Source organism: Narcine bancroftii, chromosome 9, assembly GCF_036971445.1.
Source record: "Narcine bancroftii isolate sNarBan1 chromosome 9, sNarBan1.hap1, whole genome shotgun sequence".
Classification (NCBI taxonomy): Eukaryota; Metazoa; Chordata; class Chondrichthyes; order Torpediniformes; family Narcinidae; genus Narcine; species Narcine bancroftii.
This window is the reverse complement of record NC_091477.1, coordinates 32,210,266-32,236,812: the sequence shown is the minus strand read 5'-3', so window position 1 is coordinate 32,236,812 and position 26,547 is coordinate 32,210,266. Positions and strand designations below refer to the sequence as shown.

Sequence of the window (26,547 nt, the reverse complement as noted above, 5' to 3'; positions counted from 1 at the left end):
GTCGTCCCGGGTTGGGGGGGGGATGACCGGGGTGGGGGGGGGGGGGTGACCGGGGTGGGGGTGGGGGGGGGGGGTGACCAACACTTTTGGTGTCCAGGCGAACCAGCTCCCCCGGTAATGCGCACACGGTCGGGGCAAGTCCCCACCAAGATGGGGCCAGGCATCTTCCCCTGCCCCTCGAGGAAGGGGCAGCACGACTCGCTGGCACTCGGCGACATCACCTCCGGTTTCCAGCGGCGGGCACAGGGTGGGTGGAGCGCCTCAGAAAGGAGGGAGCGCCTCAGTGAGGAAACGAGAAAGGAGGAGGGCTGGGACGAACCTGTCGACCGCCGGCCTCCCACTTCGGTATCCCCATGCCCACAGATTTATTTTTTGGTTTTCTGTTGGCCTTTTTCTCACGCTCCCTTGGATTTTTTTTTAAAAACTCCCCCCTTTCTCCAACCAACCCGTTCTTCCTTGGGTGAACAACCTGCTGGTGGGCCTATCACGGCCGCGTTTGCTGCTTGGGATATTGATGTTTATTCCAGTTCCTTTTTATTCAAACAAAAAGAGACTTTATTCACAATAGTCCCTTCGCGTCCTGACCAAACCGCCCCGACATTGCGACCACCCACCTGCTCACTCCCTCCAAGCCCCTTCGGTCTCAGTCAGGGATGATTCGCTGTGTGTTGGACCAATGAGGATGACGATCAGGGTTGTGGGGTCCACACGTCAAAGAAGCGGCCGCTCCATTGGTTGATCCCACCCCTGACGTCGCCTGTCTGGCCGCCCCAGTGCTGCGCCTGCGCAGCGGCGGTGGAGGAGCATGGAGGCGAGTGATGGATGGCTGGGGGCGGTCGTTCACGGGACGGAGTTCTGAGCTGGATCGTTTCCGTGGATCGGCTGCTGATTGAGCCCAGCCCGATGTTTGCTCGTTCGGTGTCCTGACGAGGTGGGCGGGCCTCGGCGCTCGGCTTCTCATGTTGGCCGGGAATCCCGAGTGAAAGCGGCTCCAGAGCCGGCTCCGGGTTCGATCATCCGTTTCCCCCCTGCGCCTTCCCGCTCACCATGTCCGGGAAACACTTCAAAGGGCCCGAAGTTAGTTGCTGCGTCAAATACGTTCTGTTCGGCTTCAACATCGTGTTCTGGGTGAGTGGGCACGCCAACGCCGAGTAAATCGGGAGCCTTTTGTCCGAGTTGGAGCCTCTAGGCTGATCCGCAGCACCGGCTCTCGTGAACCAGGACCAAAAAAAACTTCAATCGCTCCCTTACCCCGCATTTCTGTCGAGCCTCGCCCTTTGTCGCCGCAGGGACGATGAGGAGCATTTGAAAACCGGTACCTGTGATGGGGAGGTGGTGGGTGTCCGAGGATTGGTGTCGTTTCAATGATCGAGCGTGACAAAAGGCGAAAGGGAAACTGCACGGTTCGCAGAGGGAGAGGCATCATTGTTTTAGTTTTATTTGCTGCCTTCTCGTCCATCAATGTGCCATCCAAGCAATAACTGCTCACTGTCTTTGTTTAGTACAGAAAAAGCCGCCGGTTGGAAAGGATGCCATTATTTTTGATTGTATAACTTCTGTGCATGAGTTTCAGTCGCCCACCTTTTCTAGATAAAATATGGGGTTAAAATGTTTGATGCAAAAGTATTTCCTGCAGGAGTATTTTTATTTCGTGCATTGTAAAGATTTGTAAAACAATAGGTGGCTGGAATGAAAAGTAGGTAATATGGAGAACGTAAATACAAGAGGTTAAGCTGGAACTGTGTAATATAATAGGTCACAGCTGGAGTACTGTTTACAGTATTGGTCACATTACATTAAGAGTGTAATTAATCCAGAGCTGCGATGTTCCCTATTTTTTTAAGTGGGGGCCGCTTTAACTTAATAACTAGTATGGAAGCCACATTTACACCGAATATTTATTTGCTTAGTGCACTGTCATAATGTAATTGTATTGTGCCTTTTTATCTAAAATGTACAATCAATGTTTAAGTAAAAGAGTAAATATATAGGATTAAAAGGCACCAATACATAACTTGAGCATCATCAGTTGCTTGATATGGTTATTAGGACATGATGGCAGGACACAAGTCAATACAATGCAGTCTGCTTTGTTGCCCACTATTTGATTGCTCACACCAAACTACTTTAACTTAGTTTTTGTTCTTCCTCCCCTTCATGTACATTCCCCATAGTCATTGCAGGTTCTCCTTTTCTGGGCATGCTTGCTTGAAATTCCCACCATGCTCAATCTGCATGCTGGGCCTTACTGTCTATTCTTTGCCTTCCGAACTGCATGTGTTGAGAACGATAACTGGTGTGTGGACCTTGTGAGGGGATTTGGGTTGAAATTTAGCCAAGGAGGTTGATTCAGATTCATTGAAAAAAATTATTGGGGGTTATTTTGAGCTGATGCACCATCCCTTGGCATAAATTTGGATCACCCATTTGAAGTTATTGATGAGTTTTTTTTCTGCTGCGAATGCTTGGATCTATAGCTGAGTATTATGGGCAGACACCCTTAACATTCAAATCATTATTGGATGTACATTGAAATGAAGCCAAGAGTTAAGGAGCTGGGATGGAACTTGGCAGGATAACTTTTGCATCCAGCATAGGCGTGGTGCTGAATGACTTGATCTTAAATTTCCACAATTTTACAGACTGTTTTCATATGTTTGGACTGAGATGTTTTCAAGTACACCTTTGATGACAAAGGCTAAACTCAGCAATTGATGGAAGATTCATAGGTTTTGTTCATTCTAACATCTTGTAATTCTATTTCAGAGTATGTAATTCTATTGACAGAGTATGTACATAAGATTCCTTTTTCCTCCAGGCGTGGCAGAATTACCTCTAATTGGTAGTGCAAAAAATAAACAGTACCCAGGGTAAACATGTAAATAAATAAAAGAACTGTAATCAGATAATGAATGTAAACAAACTATACAATACTGAGAAAATCAATAAAGTGCATAAGTAAGAGTCCTTAAATGAGTCTGATGGAGTTTATTGTTGAGGAGTCTGATGGTGCTGATGGTGGAGGGTAGCAGCTGTTGCTGAATCTGGTGGTGTGAGTCTTGTGGCACCTTTTTCCTGTTGGCAGCAACGAGAACTGAGCATATGGTGGATGGTGTGGATCTTTAATGATTGCTGCTGTCCTCTGATGGCAGCGTTCCCTATAGATGTACTCAATAGTGGGGATGGTTTTGCCTGTGATCTCCTGGGCTGTATCAACTGCCTTTTGGAGGGCTTTACGCTCAAGTGTATTGGTGTTCCCATACCAGACTGATGCAGCTGGTCAGCGCACTTTCTCTGTAGAAATTTGCCAGAGTTTCTGGTGTTATACCAAACCTCCACAAACTCCTGAGGAAGTAGAGGTACTGATGTGATTTCTTCATGATGCCATTGGTGTGTTGGGTCCAGGAAAGATCCTCTGAGATAGTGACTCCCAAGATTTGCTCACCCTCTCCTCCTCTGATTTCCTCCAGTGATCACTGGATTGTATACCTTTGGCTTTCTTTTCCTGAAGTCAACAATTCATCTCTTTAGTTTTGGTAACATTGAGTTCATCTTTAATGTAGTAAAACATCAAGGAATCTGAAAGCAATAGATAGCTTGAATAGACAGAGACAGATTTTAAAAAGTTTTTTTAAAGGAAGAAAGGAATGGCATTTCTGGAGTTTGAGACTGGAATAGCTGAAGAAATGGTCAGTAAAGGTGAAGCTCTAACCATTGCAGATCTTTGAAACTGAACATACAAAATAAGGATAGGAGTGGGCCATCTGGCCCATTGGGTCTTCTCCACTTTTCAGTGAGATCGTTGCCATGGACTCTGCTCCACCTACCTACCTTTCTTCATAACCCTTGTTTCCCTTACTATGCAAAAATATATCCAAATGTGTCTTTAATACAGTTAAATCGGGAGGGTGATCAACCAGATGTTGTGGTACTAACGTACCAATGACAGAGACAGGAACAGGGATGAGGTCCTGAAGAGGTAATATAGGGAGTTGGGTAGGAAGCTAAAAAGCAGGACCTCAAGGGTAGTAATCTCTGTATTGCTGCCAATGCCATGCACTACTGAGGGCAGGAATATGAGGTTGTGGCTGATGAACGCGTGGCTGAAGAGTTGGTGCAGGGGGCAGGGGTTGATGATCTAGTAGCGCAGCTGAAATTTGGCAGGTATGACATTGTAGCTTCTCTGAGTCGTGGCTGAAAGATGATCACAGCTGGGAACTAAATATCCTTGATTATATAGTGTATCGGAAAGACACGAAGGTAAGCAGAGGAGATGAGGTGGTTCTGCTGGTTAAAAATGGAATTCAATCTTTGGAGAGAGGAGGCATTGAATCAGAAGATACTGTACATGTGGCACACAGACTACAGAGGGAGATGGAGAAGGCATGCAAAAAGGGCAATGCTGTTATAGTCATGGGGATTTCAAATTGCAGGTTGATTGGGAAAACCAGTTTAGTATTGGATCCTGAGAAGGAATTTATCGAATGCCTTCAGGATGGCTTTTTAGAACAGCTGGTAGCTGATCTGACCAGAGAAAAGGCAATTCTGGATTAGGTAATGTGTAATGAATGAGAGTTGATATAGGAGCTTGAAGGTCCTTAAATGAGGCCCTTGCTTCTCATTACATTTATCATATCTTTGACACGTTGGACATGTCCTCTTCTGTGAAGACTGATGCAAAATAGTCGTTCAATGCTTCAGCCATTTCCACAATTTGCAATGTTAATTCCATCTTCTAATTTTCCAAGGAATCTATGTTAACTTCAGCTGCCCCCCCTTTTTTTTGTTTTGTATAATTATAAAGCTGTCTATTGTCTGTTTTCTCATATCATTTCCTTCCAAGCTATTTCAATTATCTTTCCCCCCACAAAAGTTGTTATTTCACCTCTCATGGTTCCAACTTCTGCTGGCCCATAATTTCACCTTTCTGATTCCACTCTTCCTCCCCTTTTGGTTTCATCTGGTATAATTTATCCTTTACTTCTCCCTAAATAACCTCTGTTATTGCTTTCTCTCATCAGATTCCAGCACTGGTACACTTTATCTCCACTGATAATCCCCACCAACTTTAGCATTGTCCAATCTAACTTGTATTCCTTACCCTCACCCTCTGCCCTCTCTGTCTTGATGGATTCTCACCTGAAATGTTAAACATTTTTCTTCCATTGACGTTGCTTGACCTGCTTAGTTCCTCAAGCACATTATTTTTATTCCAGCTCCTTCCTTGGTAGATTGGAGAAAGGGAGGAGGTGTGGCGGCGCACATCCTCATGGCAAACGGGCCCTGCTTGTATTGCCACGTGGCAGGGCAGCCATGGGGAAATGAGGTTTCTCTCCGACTCCAGCGTCCTTTCCAGCGCACACCTTGGGGCAGCGATTATGACGTCACAATGCACCAGGTGACTGAGCTCATGCTGCCCTTAAAGGGGCATGGTGAATTTGAATAAAAACAGTCGTTAACGACCCTCAATGTGGTGGCTCTGTTTCTTACACTGCTCACACTGCCTAAGTGGTGAGCCCGACGAGCCTAGACGTTTTTCTGGACTCAACACACCATGGATTCAGCAGAGGTTAACGCTGTCTCCATCAAGCTTCTCCCCCCTTTTGGACCCATAGCATTAGAGACTCGCACCTGATTTCGAGGCCCAACCCTGCAGGCGGCCAACGGCTCCACCATCAGGACCTACAGCATCCACAGGGCACAGATCCCGATCGGGAAGAAGAAATTCCACTGGAGGTTCATCCTAGCCTCCGTGGGCACCGCGCTGTTAGGGGCCGACTTCCTCAGAGCTCATGGCCTATTGGTTGACATGACAGGCAAAAGGCTGGTCAAAGCCCAAACGTTCCACTCCACCCGACTGGACATAGCAGAAACCCACGGGCCCGAAATCGCAGTCGTAGCCTCCCCCAGGGACGAGTTCGACAAGATCCTCCACGAATTCTGCTCTATCTTAGAGCCACGGTTCAACACCGCCCTGCCCCAGCATGGAGTCTTCCACCACATCGCCACACAGAGCTGCACGCTAGACCCAGACGGCTACCGCTTGAGAAGCTCCAGCAGGCAAAGGAGGAGTTCTCCAGGCTCCAGAAACTGGGAATTGTCCAGTGCTCGGACAGTGCCTGGGCATCGGTGCTCCATATGTTCCTGAAATCATCCGGGTGCTGGAGACAGTGCAGGGACTACCGTCAGTTGAACAATGCAACCACCCCAGACAGGTACCCGGTGCCCCATATACAGGACTTCTCCCAACCTCCACGGCACACAGATCTTCTCCAATGTGGACCTCATGTGGGGATACCATCAGATCCCGGTGCATCCAGACGATGTGGGTAAGACTGCCATTATCACCTCTTTTGTCCTCTTTGAGTTCCTGCATATGCCCTTGTATAGTCTCAAATGTTCCAGCGCCTCATGGACCTGGTTGGAAAAAACCTAGACTTTGTGTTCATTTACCTGGATGATATTCTCATTGCTAGTCGCAACTGTGATGAACACAAAGCCTACTTCCGCACACTCTTTGCCCTGCTGGTGGACTTCGGCCTCACGGTCAACGTGGCCAAATGCCAGTTCGGCAAGGAGTCCCTCCAGTTCCTGGGGCACACCATTTCGGCAGCTGGGGCCGTGCCGGTGCCGGAGAAGGTAGCTGCTGTTGAACAATTCCCCAAACTCTCCACCCTGAAAGACCTCCAAAAGTTCACGGGGATGGTGAACTTTTACCATCGTTTCATCCCCGGAGCAGTGCTCACCATGTGCCCATTGTTCGTGCTCATGACCACCAAAGAAAAGACTTTATCATGGTCAGAGGAGGCAACAAAGGAGGCTCTAGCCAGCGCCACGCTGCTGGTGCACTTGCGGCCAGAGGTGCACACGCCGCTTTCCGTGGATTCCTCAGCTATGTCAGTGGGGGGGGGTTCTGGAACAGTGTCTCAATGGACAATGCCACCCGCTGGCCTTTATCAGCAAGCAGCTGCACCCGCCGGAGTTCAAATACAGCATCTTTGACTGGGAGCTCCTGGCGCTGTATTTGGCCATCCGCTACTTCCTCGAGGGCAGGCCGTTCACAGCCTTCACAGGTCACAAGCCCCTCACATAAGCACTGGCGATGGCCAAGGATCTGTGGTCCGCCAGCAGTGCCATCTCATACATGTCTGAGTTCACGACCGACATCCAACACAGGGCCAGCAAGGACAACGTAGTGGTGGATGCGCTCTCCCGTCCAGCCATCAACACTCTTGTGCCTGGTCTGGATTACGAGCAACAGGCTCAGGCACAGAGGAACGATGTGGAGGCGCAGGCCTTGCGGACTGCCATCTTGGGCCTCAAACTCAAGAATGTCCAGGTGCCCAGCAGCCCAGACACATTGCTCTGTAACGTCTCAACAGGTACGCTGTGCCCGCTGGTCCTGCCTCACTGAAGGGCGAAGGTCTTCGGTCTGATCCATGACCTCGATCATCCAGTGGTAAAGACAACTGTGCGGTTGGTTGCGGAGCGTTTTGGGTGGAACAGGCTGAAGAAGGAGGTGGCAGAACTGGCCGAGAACTGTACCAGGTGCGAGAGCTCCAAGGTCCAGCGACACATGCGAGCCCCCATCCAGAACTTCGACCTAGCGGTTCGCATATTCCAACACATCCACATTGATGTCGTCGGGCCCCTACCAGTGTCCAAGGAGGCTCACTACCTCCTCAAGGTGGTGGATCAGGCCACAAGGTGGCTGGAGGCTGTCCCAATTAAGGAGGCCTCCACAGAGATGTGTGTCAGGACTCTGGTCAGCCAATGGATTGCCCGTTTCGTAGACCTGGCGCACATCACAAGTGACAGAGGCACAGTTCACGTCTGCCCTGTGGACTCAGATGGCGAAGCTCCTGGGGGGGTCAAGCTCCAGCACACCACAACATACCACCTGCAGTCCAACGGGTTGGTTGAGAGGTTCCATAGGCAGCTGAAGGCATTGCTTATGGCTAGGCTGTCTGGACCAGAGTGGGCAGACAAACTACCCTGGCTCCTCCTTGGGATTAGGACGGCACTCAATGAGGACCTGCAGGCTTCAGCAGCGGAGATGGTCTATGCCGCACCGCTTTCCCTGCTGGGTGAGTTTTTTGGCCCAGACCCTGACATCACAGCCACTGACAAAAACCTGCTGGCGGACCTACGCAGGCGACTGGACTCCCTAGCTCCCCCGGCACGCCATGGCACCCGTCCGTTTCATCTCCCCAAAGAGCTTGACTCAGCCCGGTTCATTTTTGTGTGGAGTGGACCACAAGATGCACCGCTACAGAGACCATACGAGGGGCCATACAAACCTCCACCACCATCCCTAATGCATTCCTTCTGTGTTTTAAAAAAAAAATTACTACTGATGTCTCCCCTAAAATTTCCTCCCTTCACTTTGCATATATGTCCTTTGGTGATTGCTATTCCTGCCCTGGGGGAAAAAAAAGTGCTGACTGTCCACCCCATCTATGTCTCTCATAATATTGTAGACCACTATCAAGTCTCCTCTCATTCTTCTATGCTAACCTTGCTTCAAGACTATTTTCCAATCCAGTCCACATCCTGGTAAATCACCTCTGCGCCCACTCCATATCCTCTACATCATTCCTACAATGAGAAGACCAGAACTGAACACAATACTCTCAATGTGGTTTCACTAGCGATTTGTAGAGTTGCAACATGACCTCTATTGGTATGGAAAATTCTTCTAGCGAACAATTTGTTGGGCACATCAGTCAAATCTGAGCTCGAATTGAGATGTAACAATGCTGAGGACATCTACAAGAGGCAGTATCTTAATAAAGCAGCCTCTATCCTCAAGGACCCACTACTACCAAGGCCATGCCCATGGTATAGGTGAATATTTGAAGAATTCTAGTTGGGGAGCATTAGCATTTTTAACCCATAAAAGCCATGCTCAAACAATATTTAAAATGGTATTAAAAAGGAATGAGGTTTCTGAGGAATATAATGCATCGCCAAAAAAAAAAGCATAAAGCACTGCTATCAACATATTAAAAATATTTTGTCATGCTGAGATCATTAGAATTTATATGGTGTTAATCTTGCACATATGATAAAACCCTGGTACCTGGCACATGGGGATTGTTAGATGCCGGATAAATGAATTTTCTGGTTGCTTGAGATTGTGTGTTGTGTGGATTGGCAAACGAACCACTAGGGGGTGCCAATTTTAAACTTTCATTTTTTTAACCTATTTATTTTTCGCAATTTTTTTTTGGTAATTACTTGAGGCTGCTGATTGCTTGAACTCCAGATAATGGGAATTTTACTGTATTAAGAAAGAAATATTACATGTGTAAATTGTCAGCTTATGACCAAAATAAAAATAATGATCAGGAATTCCAAGATTTTGAAATTTTCTGAGGGAAAGAAAAAACATTTTCTGAGCATTTTAAGTTGCTTTATTTTTGTCAAAATGGCTTGGAGTAGGCCCAGATAAATAATTAAATTTGTCCATCTTTGAACATTGAAGTCTGCTTCAGTGAAGGTTACAGTCTCAAGTGTTTAAAAAGTAAAATTTAACGATAGTTTTGGAGTAAGAAGTGTGCTTGGATTCCTAGAAACTTTCTCCCATTTCTGAATGCAAATGGTTAAAATTTGTCTCTTTCCTTGATCTCCTGAATTGCTTTCTGAGCAATACTTTGAGATTATAAATATTCAAGTTTATCTTGTTTATCCTGACCATCACATTAGGAAATCAAGAGGCTACATGGTTCTTTGTGGGCCTGATCCTTTTTGGTTTCAGCAGTATGATTATTTTCTACATCTGTCTCGTTATTGTCATGTTTTATTTCCAAATACATTTTATTCAGATGTTTACAAGACTGAATGGTCAAGTCATTGATTTCAGAACAAAGTCATTTTATTTCTATTAGATGACATGAGCGAGTGATTGTTCATTAATGGTCTTAAAAGCACGGGTTTGAACACAGATTTCACTGTTGTGTGCAATGACAGGAGGGTCTTAAACTGTGCCTATTTGCCTTTTGGCGCTCTTGTAATGGTTGCACCCAGTTTGATCATGCCCAAAAATGCATAATCATGGACTGAATGCTAATTTGCACCATCTACTCTTTAGTTAATACTGTGCTGTGGAATATCAGTAAAGTTTGGGCAGTCCAGGAAATGACTTTCACTGCTTTTATTGTTTCCCAAAGGCAGTTGAATTTTGTTTTGGTATGTCCCTGGAAGTAACCTGTACAGCAGAGTACTGATTTGAGCGGCTTTTCGGAATGAATCTTGATGAATATTTATGTATTTCTTCCAAAGACATGTTTTGTTGGGAGAGTGGCATTACATCCATCAAAGGGCAGTGTGAGCTGTAACCAACATGCCAACTATACATGAAAGATCTGATTTAAAGGAACTTTCTCACTCTCATGCAAGGCCTTGGTGCTTGTTTGAAACTTTTGGTGATAAGTTCTTGGGTCAAATCACAATGAAATCAGGGTTCTGGTTTAATTTTGCAGATTACTGACCAAATGATTTTTGATCATAGGTATTCTTTTTGATGGTGTTCTGCAAAGGCAATTGGAATGAACCAATTGAATTCCATGAGGCAAAATGGCTAGTTTCATCCTTTGGCGCAGATTAAAGTCCTCATCATTGCACACGTTTAAAATCTGTATTAAAATTCTTTGAACTGTTTAAGGTTGTAAATAAATAATGAATGACATTGTGCTAATGGTAAGTAATGGGAGTAACTTTTTAGGAAAATGCTAACATGAATGTTCTGTATTACATAAAAAGATCAACATGTATTTCAAAATTTAAAAGAAAATACATTTTGATGTGGTGAACTGTGGAGAAGAACAATAGCCTTTCAGTGAGTATAGGCTGACAGAATATGTGACAGATAAAATTTATTGGTGGATAAAATGAGAACATAAATTAGAGGACGTAACTCTTAAAGGGTGTAGGGAGTTCGAGGCACGATTTGTATGTTGAGTTCTAGATGCTGCAATTTAAGAAGGGTTTAAGAGATTTACTTTTCTGATTCCAGGGTTGTGTGTTCTGTAGCTCCAGAGGAGTTTAAGGGGATTTAAGATTGAATGATATAGCCAACAATTGAAAGTTAAAATTAAAATGAAAAAAACCCCAGAAAATGCGAGGAAATAAAGTCAACCAGCAGAGGTGGACAGATCAAAAATGTGTTCCATGTCCTGCTTCTGAGTGGGAAAGTGCTGTGAGAACAGGAATGTTTGGAGCTGGAAGAACAAACCTATTTTTTAAAAAAAAAGGTTCCTTCTGAATTCTGAAAGGAGAGAGGAAGTGTCTGGTGGTGGAACCTTGATAAAGGTGATGGAAATTAAGGAGCATGATTCATGTCGTGTGGAGACTGGTGAGGTGGAATATGAGGACAAGATGAGTCCTGTCCTTTGTCAATAAACATTCTGGTAAGGTATTTGAATTAATACTACTTAATGAATCATAAGTACAGTATATCTTGCCTTGTCATATTTACCAGTTTTTTCCCATCTTTTGTCTTTTCTGATTAGAAGTGTGGGGTTACTGATATTGGGAGGAAAAACATATGTAGGCTTACCATATTTTGTCCTCCTTGGATCATTCCATTTTGAGGTGTAGATGATAGGGATGAATAAAACACCAGGTCAACCTTGGATTTAGAAAGAAATAATTTATATTTGCTCTTTACCATTTGGGTTTCTGTGACATCTTGAAATCTTTCACGATGAATGAAATTCCAAACTGCAGTAGCTGTTGCACTGGAAATGATCTTTGCTGAATATCTGCTATAATTTACAGTGGATACTGAAAATTCAATAACACAATATTTGAAGTAAACATAAGATTTCATTGACACATGATATATGCCCTGACATTTCCAAAGGCCAGACATTTTTACAGAATGATAATTAGATTGTCTGATGTTTGCTTCATGGGTTGTAATACCACTGTTTTCTTTTGCAGTTGCTGGGAGCTGCATTTCTAGGAATAGGCCTGTGGGCTTGGGCTGAGAAGGTATTTTTCCTGTGCATGCATTTTTCATCTTGGAAGTGTTAGGGAATATATTTAGATATGGTGCATGTTAAGTAAATACTTTAACATCAGTACTTTAAGAAGAAATGAAATGTATTCATGCAGCACTGAATATGTTCTTAGAATATTTGCTGGTTGCTATTTTTGAATTGTTCATTTTATAAGGTCCTTTGAAATGTCAACAATCTGTCTTTTTTCCTCTGCACATGCAGTTATACCCACCAAATACTTCCCATTGCTTACTATTTTCAAATTTTCCACCATTCATTTTATTAAGAAATATCACAATTTTTATTTATTTAAAATCTTTTCAATTTAGAACCAATATACATCAGATTTCCATTAACCTATGAATATTTGAACTAAATAATCCTATGAAGGTATTGATTAAACTCCAATTGTTATAAGCATTGATCAAATGTGGTGAGATCAGATTTTATTTTACTAACTTAGTCTAATGGATATTTAGTTGGTGATTCGTGTTCATATGATCTTCTATGGTACATTTTCATTTGATAGCACTGAATTTTCTGAGCTGGCATGGACTGCCCAAAGCTTCATCATTAACCGTTGAAAGTAATAGTTACATCAAGTACTAATGCTCTAACCACACGTTGTCCTGGAGGGATCGACCTGCTAACAATTTCTGTAACTGAAGTCATGCTAATAAACTAAACAACACTGCTCTTAATTTGTGGGAGCCAAACATTCTAGGGAGAATTATTTTGGAACCTGCAGCCCATTCTGACTTGACACACCTTGCTCTGCACAGTATTACATTTCCAAAAAATGGATGAAAGACTTAAAAAAAAAAAATATATAAACAATTTAAAATCTTTATGATGAATGTCCACCTAAATCTGCATTAAAAAATTTTCTGATGACCTTTGATGGTTCTTTGATTTTCCAATGAACTCGTGTAGGATTTCATAATGGGAATGGTCTTTGATCTTATTAATTCTGAATCCAGCTGTTTTATTTAATGTATTGCCCACTAGTACCAGCAATTATACAGAGAGTTTTACGCTCTCGTACCTAAATCCTACTGTTAGATGCCATCTTTGATTAATAATATTTTCGCTTTGTTGCTTGTGGGGAAATTAGTCCAGTGGTTTTGATAAATATATTCCAATATTCCTTTATTGTCATGTAATAGAACTGAACATGTAATATTACAAGCAATTCCCTTCTGCCTGCTATAAAGAGTAGCCATTAGTGTTGCTCAGCACCCCTGATAGTAAGGGAGAAAGAGAAGCAAAAGAGTCCATTCAGAGACGCTGAATGTTTGTGGATTGGTCTCCATTACTCCTGCAGCTTCTCAGCTGTATTCTATTCTTTTCTTTAGCAACCTGAGCTCCAGATCCAAACCTCTTGACACGAACAGGAAGCTTTCAGCACCCAAGGTCCTTTGGAAGCCCTTCTTTCCCTTAGCACCCTCTTGAATCCTGGCTCTGATGCCTGACTCACATGAGCCACTCTCCAGTAGCCTGTAGGCTGTGCAGGTCTGACCACAAGTCACTCATAGCCTGTGGATCCCTCAACTGCTGAGCCCCTTGCTGGTTAGCTGCCGTTGTCATCTTCCTGTAGGGTTCTCTTCTGATTCTCTTTGTCAACAGGGTATTTTCTGGTGCCCTGAGCTGGCCCTCTTTCCTCGTGGTTGCTACTAAGCACAGGTACATTCAACTTGGGCACAGACCTCCAAGGTTGTCGGCTCCTTCAGCAGGACATTTAAAGCCTGTATGGATTAGATCTGGCATTAGACCTGAGTAATTTAACCTTTTGGATCAGTACTGTCTCTCCACTATCCCGGATTTGCACCTCCTGCAACGCTGACATTTTTTCCCCCCAGAGGCATTAGGATATTTAGTATATCTTTTCAAGTCAAGATAATCACATGCAATGCTCTTTTTCAGGGTGTGCTTTCCAATATATCTTCCATCACAGACCTGGGAGGATTTGACCCAGTCTGGATGTTCATAGTTGTTGGCGGAGTAATGTTCATTCTTGGATTTGCTGGCTGCATTGGTGCGCTGCGTGAGAACACTTTCCTATTGAAATTTGTAAGTGTGTTTTGATCTTCACTCATCATAGTGGATTGTGTTTTTCAAGATTTTAATGTTTTATTATTGTCAGTTGTTCTTAATAATTCAGTTAAGGTTTTTTTTTGAAGTGACAGCCTTTTTTATAAATTTATGAAGTTGGATAGCATAAAGATGAAAATACAAAAGTGCTGGAGAAACTCAGCTGGTCATGCAGTGTCTAGAGGAAGCAAAGGGATATAACCAACGATTTGGGCCTGAGACCTTTGTCAAGCAGACAGATATCTGAATAAAAAGGTAGGGAGAGGAGGGAAGCAGGGGTAGGAGCACAGACCAACAGGCAAGAGATTATAGGTGGATATGGGTGGGAGAGCAGAAGAGAAAAAGCTGAGCATGGCACAGTTAGCATAATGGTAAGTGCAGTGCTGTTAGGAGTTTGAACTTTCTTCCCGTTCCTGTGAATGGGTGAGGGAGAAATGGTGTCCCGGGTGGGGAAGGGGGGGATGGCGGCCCGAATGGGGAGGGGAGGAGATTGCACCCTGAGTGGGGAGGGGGGGGAATAGCGGTCTGAATGGGAAAGAAAGGAGGAGGAGAGCTGAAAGAAAGGTGACCTTGATGAAGGGCTTTGGCCTGGAATGTTAGTTATGCATCTTTATCTTTGCTACATAAAGAGCACTGTGTGACTTGCTGAGTTTCTCCAGCATTTTTTGTGCAAGCTACAATCACAGCATCTGCAGATTTTCTTGTTTAACTGTTTTTTGCTCAGGCCTGAAACTTTGGTTATATCCCTTTGCTTCCCGTAGATTGTGACCTGCTGAGTTTCTCCAGCACTTTGTGTATTGTATTACAGTTACAGCATCTACAGACTTTCCAGTTTATACATAAATAAGTAAATACCTTGTATTTATTTTAAAAAAACCATTCAATTTTTAAATGCTGATTACCTGTAAACATGATTGAGAAACTGTTTGGAATAGCTGGTGATGAAAAGGAGCATCTCTTTAAAGGGAAAAGTATTTTTAAGGAACAGTATAAATTGTGGCAGGCATTGAATTGGCTGTAATAGTTGTGAATATTAAAATCTGTTGCATCTAAGCCATCTTTGACTTCTCTAAGGAAATTGGTCTTTTAATTGGTTGCAGCTAAAAAAAACTTTTGTCAAAAGTTAATTTCTGATCAACTTTTAATTTAATTGCTATTTCTTTAAATCTGTTTACTAATAATAAGCAACTGTTAAATGCCTTGACTAAAATTATTTTATATTAAGTTTTGGAGGAGGTGAAAAATTCAAACTTCTAGTTGTAAAATGAAAAATCTTTAGGATTTAATTTCCTCCAAATCTCTACTAGATTCACATCTTTCATTAATGTCATTAACTGTTTAGCCATTTTTGTTCTAACAATCGATTTTGGAGATTTATCTAACAATAGATCTAAGCAACAATTAAAATCACCCCCTATCAAAATTTTATCATATGCTTGTCTTAAATTAAAAAAAGGAGTCTACCATAAATTGCTCATCATCTATATTAGGGGCATAAACATTCATTAAAGTCCCCAAGATTCAGAAAAAAAATTACAATTAACTATCAAAAGCCTACCAACTGCTTCAAAAACTGAATCCAATGTAAAAGATAACTTGTGAATTAAAATAGTAGCACCTCTTGCTTTAGAATTAAAAGATGCTATAACTTGTCCATTCCAATCTCTTTAACTTCAAATTTTCATTTTCAGTCAAATGTGTCTCTTGTAAAAAAGCAATATCAGCTTTCAACTTTTTAATATATGCTAATACCCTCATTCTCTTAATTGGATTATTAAGCCCTTTAACATTAAAGGTAGCAAAATTTAAATTAGCCATAAAAAAATCACATGCATTCCACTTAAATTTCAAAGCACCACCCCCGCCCCCCCCCCCCCCCCCCCAGTCCATTGGCTCTATTACAAACAAATTTTGAGATCTCTTCAAAGAAAGAAAGAAAGAAACAAACAAACAAAAAACCCCATAAAGAAATAACCCTGAAAAAATACTACAATATTAGTATTACCCACCTCAATTCTATGGGAGTGACAGATGCCTCAAAGTGGCCAATGACTTTGGAAGGATTGGTAGTCGAACCACCTCCCTAAACAGAACAAACAAAAATAAAATATAATCAGTTCAATTATGGTAAGCTTCCTCCAAATCTCGATTAACTTGATCATCATTAATTCCAATATCAATCAACTGTTGAGTTTCTATCTCTCACTTCCCATTCTTCCTTTTCGGAACCAAAACAAACTGTTGGTAGAGCTTTTCCTGATCTTGCTCCTGCTTATTACCAGGTAAAGAATCGACATGATTCTGATTCAAGCATAGATTTATTTTTAGTATCAGCACAATTACAAGGGCGAGTTTTTAAAGCTGAATGTAAGAGCAGGATTTTGTCCGATCATCCTTCGTTGTTAATTACCTGTACTGGTTCAGAGAGAGAGGAGAATGCGTATCGTTGGAGATTTCATCCTATGTTGTTAAGAAATCCTGAATTTATTAAATTTATGAGCAGTTATATACAGTTGTTTTGGAAATGAAATGTAGATTCGGTTGATAGTAAATTTGTTTTATGGGATGCTTTGAAAGCTTATTTACGGGGTCAGATTATTAGCTACACAGCTAAAATTGAAACAAAAAATGTTTGAAACTAATAAATTGGAGAAGGAGATAGAGATTTTGGAAAAAAAGACGCAGCGAGATTCTAAGGAAGTTAAGAAAGCTTGTTTAACTAAATATAAATTGCGGTATAATTCATTACAAACTTATAAATTTGGTAAGTTATTGCAGAGAACTAAACAGCATTATTATGAGTTGGGTAAAAGAGCCCACAAAGTGTTAGTGTGGCAGTTAAAAACAGAGCAAGCTTCTAGAACAATAAATGCTATTAGACATGATTTGATGATTACTTATAAACCTCAGAAAATCAATGATGAATTTCGTACATTTTATAAGAAATTGTATACTTCTGAAGTACTGGAAGATTATGTTAAAATTGATAACTTTCTGTCTGAATTGACCCTACCTTCTTTGAAGAATTTGGTTATTAAGGATCTAGATGCCTTCTTTACTATTACAGAAGTAATGGAAAAAGAAACTTAGTTGTGTAATTGATTCCATGTGGGTATCATAATCCTGTTTTAAATGAGTGATGGAAAATCATAATTAAAAGACTAGCATTAAAAAGCATGTTTTTTTCTGGATTGAAGGAAATATTGAGAAATCTGGTCGTAAAAGTGGATTAATTATATCAGCAATTTACAAATGTTTTGCTTCAATTTTCAGCACTTGAAATTGGATTGCTAGGTTGTGTAAAAGAGACGAATCTCTGGAGCATGTGTATTGCTGACCAAATCTGTGTGGCCTTTTATTTGCCCATAGCTTATTTGCTTGTTCTGTGATGCCCGACTGTTTACGAAACAAAAGATCTTAAGACCTGGACAAGTAGAGCAGATGAAACTGTATTTAACAGGCATGGTTAGCTGTTTAATTTCCTGGGCATCTTTCTGAAATTTTTCAAGAAAAATGCTCTTGAAGATGTGGCAACTTTCATGTGAGAGTAGGTGATGGAGAAATCTAACATGGGAAGCTTAGGAAACCTTTACTAGTTTTCCCTGATGTTGGATCTTCAGTGAAGCAGGTAATGTAGTCAAAACATCATAAACTTCCACTGACTGTTATGTTGCTTAAAAAATACTTGGAAATTAATGCCAAAAATTCTCTGCCCTCAGGGTAGAGAAATCACATTTGAGTCATGACTAGCTAAACCCTTATTCTGAGACTGTGACTCTTGGTTCAAAGGGACCATCATCCTTGCATCAAGCCTATCAAGTTCTAAAATGTTGTGAGGTCATCTATTATTCATTCATGTACTAGAGAGATATGATCCAATCATTTTAATTAATCCGTAGATCTGTCAAGGTTGCTATGCAGGTTGATAGGGTAGTTAAGAACACTTATAGTATGCTGGCCTTCACTAATTGGGGGATTGATTTCCAGACTCATGAGGTGATGTTGCAGCTCAATAAAACTCTGGTTAGACCACACTTGGAATATTGTGTTCAGTTCTGGCTGTCTCATTACACAAAGGATGTAGAAGCATTGGAGAGGGTGTAGAGGATATTTCCTGGATTGGAGAAAACGTCTTATGAGGCAAAGTTGACAGAACTTGGGCTTTACTTGAGAAGGATGAGAGGTGATTTAATAGAGGTTTACAAGATCATTAGGAGGCATAGATAGGGTGGATAGCCAGCACCTTTTTTCCCCTGGGGTGAGACAAGCAACACCAGAGGACATCTGTACAAGGTGAGGGGATGACATCAGGGGTGTCTTTTACACGGGTGTGGGTTCCTGGGATGCTGGGAAGAGGCTGGTAGAATAGGGACATTTTTAGAAAAATGGATAGTTATGGTAAGAAAGGTGCCATTTGTTGAGTAGGTTTATGTTGGTACACAATTATGGCTAAGGGTCTGGTCTGTGCTGTAAAGTTTTATGCTCCATGTTCTACTTGGTCTTCTGAGGCTATACTTCCCATTGACTCAGAAATAATCCAATGAACATGTGGCAATAAATATATCACAATAATATCCTTCTTTGTATTCTAATGTAATTGGAGTAAGATAACTTTTTCTCTTGTTATCAAATTCTTTTCCAAAATAACCAATATACAGTTTGCCTTCCTAATTATTGCCTAACTTGTATGTTTACTTTCAGTGATTCATGTATGAGCATACCTTGGTTCTTCTCATCAGCAACTTTCTATATCTCACTATTTAAAAAAAAAATCCACATTGTATTTCCATTTTGCTGAATTCTTCTGCATCATAGTTGAAAAGCATGGAAATAGGCCACTTGGCTTAACTTATCAATGCCAGTTGAGTAGTCCACATAAGCTAGTCCCCTTTGCTTGTGTTTGACCCATACCCTTTAATACCTTTTCTATCCTTTTACCTGACTGGAATGTGTTTTGAACTTTACAGTTGTTTGTTGTATCTACCTCTACCATTTCCTCTGGCATCTCATTCCATGCATTCGCCACCCTCTGAGGTGAAAAAACTTGCCACTCGGGTCTCTTTTGAATCTTCCCCACTCATCTTGAACCAATGCCCTTTTGAGGAAATGGCCCCATAATTTTATAAACCTCAACACAGTCACCCTCAGCCTGCAATGCTCCAGGGTAAAAGTACAAACCTCTCCAGTCTCTTGCAACCCAAGCTACCAACATTCGTGTGAATCTTTTCTGCACCTTTTCTGCTTAATTATGTCTTCTCTACAGCAAGCTGACCAAAACTGCATACAGTACTCTTAAGTCTTGTACAGTTGCAATACGATGTCCCAATTCTTCTACTCTATACCCTGGCTAATGAAGGCAAGCATGTCACCGCCATTGTGTCTGTGTTGCTGCTTTTCAGAAACAAATTGCTTGTACCCCTTGGTCTCTCTGTTTTATAAAACCCTCCAGGGCCCTGCCATTAACTGTATTTGGCCAAGAATATAATCCCATCGAAGAGATCACAACTTTGGAATGCAGGTTATCAACACTTTGAAAATGCATCTTGGGAAACCATTTGTCAGTAATATTTTTATTTTATGAATGGATATTTTCATCTTTCACTTTAAACTTCTTGTACTCCACATTTCTGGGAGGTTTTCTGAAGATGGTTATTAAATATTTATATAGTACAGCACATGAACATGACCCTTTGGCCCACATATCTGTGTGAACATGATGCCCAATTGAAATTAAAATTGCTGTTTGCACATGATGGATTTCCCTCCATCCACTTCACATCTGTATGTCTATTTAGAAGCCCCTTAACTGCTGTGATCTTTGTGGCTTCCAATATTACTTCTGGCAACCCAAAACAGGCATTAATCACTTTAAAAAAAAAATTAAATTGCTCTGTACATTTCCTTTAAATTTGTCCATCCCCTCTTTCCTTAAATGCATGTCCTCTCAAACGTGATTTTTTTTTTAACCCTAGGTAGAATGATTCTGACTGCCTACCCTCTCATGATTTTATAAACCTCAAACAGGTAGCCCCCTCAACCTCCTATGGCCCAGAGAAAACAGTTCAAGTGTGCCCATCCTCTTCCCTCTAACCAGGTAACATACCAATAAATTTCCAAAATCTACACATTCTTCTTGTGATGTGCGACTAGAATTAGTGTTTCAAATCCAGCCTAACTAAAGTTTTATATCAGTGCAGCACAACTTCCTTACTTTTGTACTCAGTGAAGAAAGCATACCATATACCTTCTTTACACCCTATCTACTTGCCAGAAGTAACAGGCCTTTGCTACCAGATTTTTCTGCACACCAGTGTTTTAAAAAATCTTGCCATTAACTACAGTATATTTTCCCCTTGCATTTGACCTCGCAAGGTGGAAAACCTCATCCTTCTCTGGACTAAACTGCATCTGCCATTTCTCTCCTGTATAGCTTGTATTATTTGAGTTGTTTTGGTTTTTCATTATTTCCCCAATGTAATTTCTTCCATCTCACATTCTGTAAGGGATCTGGAGTCATGTCTGAAAATCTTTTCCTTTAACTAATCTGTCAACTGGTATCTTGAGTTCTCGGTTTGCACTTTCAGGAAGGTGATCTCTTGAATCGGGGCTAAAATGTGTCATTATAGTGTTCTAAATAGAGAGACACTGTTGATTTGAACTCTGCTCTCCCCTTTTCTTCTGGGCTCGGAGCCAGAAACCTGATTGAAGTGGCCAGTCACCCCTGAGATGAGCTTGGGGTTTTACTTGAGCTGCTTGAAATGTGTGTGTGCTGTGGTGGGGACTGGATCCGGTGGTAACTATCATTGTCTCATTTGGTTTTGATGGAAGCTGCTGTCTTTATTTGTCTGCATAGTTCATCCTGGCTTAGAGATTTCTCCATGGTAACAAGCTCAATGTTGGTCGCTGGCCACTAAGCTTGTCATAGAGAAATCAGTGAGTTGAGGAGAGTTCTGCAATGGAACAAAGAAGAGGGGAAGACAGTATCTTCCGTGAACAGAGATCCAAGCAATCTGTCAACATGTGGAATAAGTGTTGTTATCACTAGAAAAATGACTGTTTTCAAGCCAGAAAAAAGTGTTTACACAAGTGTATTTTTTCTGTTAGGAACAACACAAACTTCACAGATAATTAAGTAGATTAAATGTAGCTACATTTGTCACTTTGGGATGAGTGCCAGTCAATTTACATGCAGCAAATGATTATTAAAAAAAAAACTTTGACCTTGATTCGTTTTCTCAGTGTAAAATAAGGGATAAAAATTTAGCTCAGAGAGCATGAGAAACCTATCTTCACATTTTTTTTACCTAAAAAAAAAATGAATGGCATGCTCTATAATATACTATGACATCTTGCTTCTAATATACTTCTTTGGCTTGGCTTCGCGGACGAAGATTTATGGAGGGGTAAATGTCCACGTCAGCTGCAGGCTCGTTTGTGGCTGACAAGTCCGATGCGGGAGAGGCAGACATGGTTGCAGGGTAAAATTTGTTGGTTGGGGTTGGGTGTTGGGTTTTTCCTCCTTTGTATTTTGTCAGTGAGGTGGGCTCTGCGGTCTTCTTCAAAGGAGGTTGCTGCCCGCCGAACTGTGCGGTGCCAAGATGCACGGTTTGAGGCGATATCAGCCCACTGGCGGTGGTCAATGTGGCAGGCACCAAGAGATTTCTTTAGGCAGTCCTTGTACCTCTTCTTTGGTGCACCTCTGACACGATGGCCAGTGGAGAGCTCGCCATATAACACGATCTTGGGAAGGCGATGGTCCTCCATTCTGGAGACGTGACCGACCCAGCGCAGTTGGATCTTCAACAGCGTGGATTCGATGCTGTCGGCCTCTGCCATCTCGAGTACTTCGATGTTAGGGATGAAGTCGCTCCAATGAATGTTGAGGATGGAGCGGAGACAACGCTGGTGGAAGCGTTCTAGGAGCCGTAGAACTGGCATTAGATCAGTAAGGCTATTAATGTCACTGGACATGATGACTATTAATACGTTGGCTGGCTATTTGGTAATTTACATTATTTTTAATGTATTGAGTTAAGTTAAATACCTTTTTTAAAGATTAAAGTGTATGTTTTATTTTGTTTCACTGAATTTTAAGTTTAGAAAGGGCTTTAATTTTCTAAATGTATCATTCTGATGCAGCTAGTTTTTGACTTTTAAAAAGCTGCTGAGCTAAGATGTGTGACTGTTGCCAGTTTTTCTCAGCTGTTTTGTGGACAGGGTTATTTTGTTCTCTTTCCCTCGCGTGATGCAAGGTCCGATTGTCAGAGGTGGGCTGGTTATTAACAACACATTGACAAGGTTAGAATTAATGATGTAGTTCAATAGAAGTGTAAGTGTATTGCTATTGGCAGCAAGTTCTGGTTAAATAGTACTTTTTCAAAGTTCTGATCGGCTGGTGATGCAGGTCCATAACCTTTAATCTAGCATTCTAAAAGCTGGCAACTTCCAAAAACCGGCACTTTTTTCGATAGGTCGATCTGCTCATCAAAGATGGAGTTTGGCACCAAACGTGACCTGACGTGACCCTAGCTCAACTACCATGTATCCCATCGCGTTCTGCTACTTTATAAGTACCTCCGAATCACCTATACTGATGCCTGTCCAGTGTCGCGGTGCTTTCAGTCGGCCTCACGGTGGCTCAATGGTCATTGTCGCTACCCATAATCCCCCCCCGTGCAGCTGAAATCACTACCAGCTCAGTGGAACTGAAAGGTGGGCCGTTCTCCTGGTGCTGCTACAGTGGGGGGCAGGGACGGCAAGAGAGCAAGAGACGGCAGTGCAACTTGGGTGGGTGATTGAGGGGGAGAGAGAGAGATCAGTCAGGCGAGGGGGTTTGGGAAGAGAGACAGCAGCGCAACTTAGACGGAGGAGAGAGGCAGCAGCGCGACTTGGGCGAGCGAGGGGGAGAAAGCAGCGCAATTTGGTTGGGCGGGGGAGAGAGAGAGGCAGACACACAGCAGCGTGACTCAGGCTGGAAAGGCGGAGAGAGACGGCAGCGCGACTTGGGTGGGCGAGTGGGGTAATGCGGCACCACGATTTGGGCAGGCTTAAAGGGACGGAAATCAAAATGATTCCGAAAAATGGAAGATTACAAAGAATGGCAGGTGATCCTGACGATCCCAGATAAAAGGTTAGGCACCTGTGGTATAACGAGTCTGCAATATTGAGAGCGTGGATGACATTAACTTGGGTTGCTTCAGGTTTGAGAGACTTTCCAGAGGAGGTCATAGAATATGACACGTACAGTACAACTCCGATTATCTGAAATGATTAGGACTGGGCTTGCGTCAGATAATAGTTTTATCGGAGAATTGGTCATTTTTAAAAAAAACATTGGAGTAGCATCATCAAATCATTTGTAACAGTGTTTAAACAACAAGGGAAGGCCTTTTAAGCATTAAAATATTGTTTGCTTCTCACCAAAACATTGTTGGCCACTGCCAATCACCAACACCTCCCCACTGAGGTCCCTGCTGCCACCGGCAGCCGAGGTCCCTGGTCATTTCTGCTCCAAAAAAATTTTGGATAAATGAGGATTTCAGAGAATCTGATTTGGATAATCAGAGATGTGCTGTAATTTGAATTAAACTGCATTACAAGCGATTAAAAGTAGAGAGATGCATATCGCCTTCTGTGATAGCCAAGTCAGCCCTTGTCACGTTGATGGCACTGAAGGAAAGATGACGGAAAACTTTAAAAACTGTTCAATCAAGGGCAAAGCATGAGCTTCCTAATGCCTTCACTAATTGTCTAGTCTGTTTTCAAATTTTTGATTTGTTGTTGGGTTTTCCACAAATGCTAAATTAAGGGCTGATATGATGACACAGTTAGCACAATATTATTACAGAGCTAACATCCTGGGCTTGAATCTGCCACTGAATGTAAGGAGTTTGTATGTCCTCCCTGTGTTTGCATGTTTTCTCCTGGCACTCTGGTTTCCTCGCATATTCCAAAGATGAATAGAATTTGAGGTTAATTGGCAGTATGGGCTCGTGGACAGGAAGGGCCTGTGATTGTGTTATCTCTTTACAAAAACAGTTCATTCGTTATCTACTTACTCAGCCTGTGAGTTAAATTTAATTGGGTGAGGACTGAATTCTTTTAATCAATGTTGAGGGTGATCAATGGAAACTGAACTTGGGAAACGTCCAATATAGCACCAACATAAATTGATGTTCAAAACCAAAGGGGAAGAAGTGGAGTGTTGGAATCTTTATGCCATAAAGAATCAAAAGATGCATTGAATTGAAATTGAAAGAGGTGCAAAAAAAGTTGCAGGAAGGTGCTTGAAAACAAGAAAGGGATTTCCTATTTGCATCCCATTGATGCAACAGAAGAACTGATGTCTTTTTGAATTACTCATAATGGGCTGAAACCTGATGGTATCTTAGGAAGTTTTTCTTCTGAAATGTATTCAACTGTTATTTTTATGTTAATTAAAAAAAAAAATTGTTCAGAGCCATGTCATTGCATCATGGAATGACATGGCATGCTATCAACTCCATAAATAAAGCTATTATAAACTGGCATTTACTGCTGAGATTTATAAAATCTCCCTGGTATTTTAAAGGTCACCAGTTTGAGAAATAATATTCCCAAATAATCAGCTTTGCTTGGTATCCTGGCTCTGTAGGACAATTACACCTTGCTGAGCTTTTTTTTGTTTTTGAGTAATCAAATATTTCAAAAATATTTGTGTGAAAAATGGAATCCAAGTGTTCTGACATCTTGAAAATTTGTGAAAATGATTTCTCAACTGAAAATTACGGTGCAATTTACATTGTAATAAAAGTTTTATTTTCAGTTTTCAGTATTTTTGGGTCTAATTTTCTTCTTGGAGTTGACGACTGGAATACTAGCATTTGTCTTCAAGGATTGGATCAAGGACCAGCTCAATTTATTTATCAACAAAAATGTTCAAGCTTATAGGGATGACATAGATCTTCAGAACCTAATTGATTTTGCACAAGAATATGTAAGTAAATTCTAATCTCTGAGTATTCACAGTGAACTTTCTAAATAATTAAACCAAACCTTAGGATTGGGCACATAGTTTTACCACATTGAAGATGAGATATTACCTGAATGCTGTGGCATATGACTTTTTATTGAGATTTTTTTTAGTAAACAAAGAGACAGATCAAAGGCTGTTCGTTTCAGTACTGTGATACTCCATTGTGAATTTTAACATTGATTGTGGCTAAGTATTTGTTTAAGAGAGAGACTTTGCTGCAGAAATCATCCTGATCTACATTCAGACATCTCAAGTAACATGCTAGGGATATGGAAAGAGGGATCCCATGTTTTTGATGGGCTGAGGACTGGAAATCAAAAATACATTGTGTTTTTTTTTTAAAGTGTGCCACCTGCTGACAATAAAATGAAGAATTTGAGGATTGGATAACTTTATTAATACTGCTTTTAAATACTGGACATCATCCTTTAGCCATACTTTGCACATGGGACTATTCTATTGTGTAGCAATGATATAATGTCATTAGATTTTGAGCTAGCTGTTCTATCGGAAAAATGAAAAGAATTAAGGAAAGAATGGATTCAGTACCATAATAATAGCAATAAATATTTTAGGATGAATTTTATCAAAAAAAATCCATTTGATTCATCATTTATGTTGAAATTTAATATATCTCTTTCATCTGAACTGCAATTAATGCCATAATTTTTAAAGATGTATTGTCATCTGATGTTTACATAACTCTAATATTCATTTTATATTTTATTTTAATAGTGGTTGTGCTGTGGTGCTCGAGGACCCATCGATTGGGACCTAAATATTTACTTTAACTGTACAGATTTCAACCCAAGTAGAGAGCGATGTGGTGTTCCGTTTTCTTGCTGTATCAAAGATCCTGCGGTATGAGTACTTAATAAATTACAGCTTGGTCAGATTATACATTATGGAAACTTCTGGTTGAATGCTTTGAACTGGAACACAATTAGAGGTGAAAAATCTTTACATGATTCATTCCTTTAAAATCTTAATTTTGAAAGTTGATCATGAGATAGAAGCAATACAATATGAAGTAGGAACAGATATAATCCATTCAACCTTGTGAGCCTGTTCCACCATTCAATAGGATATGACTGTTTAGACATGAATCACTTTCTTGCCCTTTCCCTACAACAGATCTCTTGTTTAAAACAAAATTCATCAAGTAAAGTTTTATGTATACCCAAGGACTCTTCACAGTTGTATGTCAACATATTTTGATCATCTGGGATATCCACCTTCCAAAATGTGGCTTATCCTCCACTACTTAAACTTGGCCCTCACCCGCATATCCTCCATGTGCAACAAGGACAGGATTCCTCATCCTCGCCTCTCACCCCACCAGCCTCCTTGTCCAACATATTATCCTTTGCCATTTCAGCCACCTACTAAAGGATCCCACCATCAGACATCTCTTCCCCTCTGCCTTCTGCAAGGTGC

General features: G+C 41.5%; 1 protein-coding gene across 3 annotated transcripts in view; it reads left to right on the top strand.

Annotated features, from left to right (window-relative positions):
• Positions 1 to 792: 792 nt before the first annotated feature.
• tspan17 (tetraspanin 17) overlaps positions 793 to 26,547 on the top strand; it is a 48,333-nt gene continuing 22,578 nt past the window's right edge. For 2 of the 3 annotated variants that reach the window (XM_069898698.1, XM_069898696.1), the window contains exons 1-5: positions 793 to 1,128; positions 11,947 to 11,997; positions 13,929 to 14,075; positions 24,901 to 25,071; positions 25,846 to 25,971. In XM_069898698.1, the coding sequence (XP_069754799.1) occupies positions 1,048 to 1,128; positions 11,947 to 11,997; positions 13,929 to 14,075; positions 24,901 to 25,071; positions 25,846 to 25,971 (576 nt within the window). In that variant the 5' untranslated portion in view covers positions 793 to 1,047. Of the gene's footprint in view, positions 1,129 to 5,448; positions 6,330 to 11,946; positions 11,998 to 13,928; positions 14,076 to 24,900; positions 25,072 to 25,845; positions 25,972 to 26,547 lie in introns of those variants that run through there. The other variant, XM_069898697.1, reaches the window with a different exon arrangement.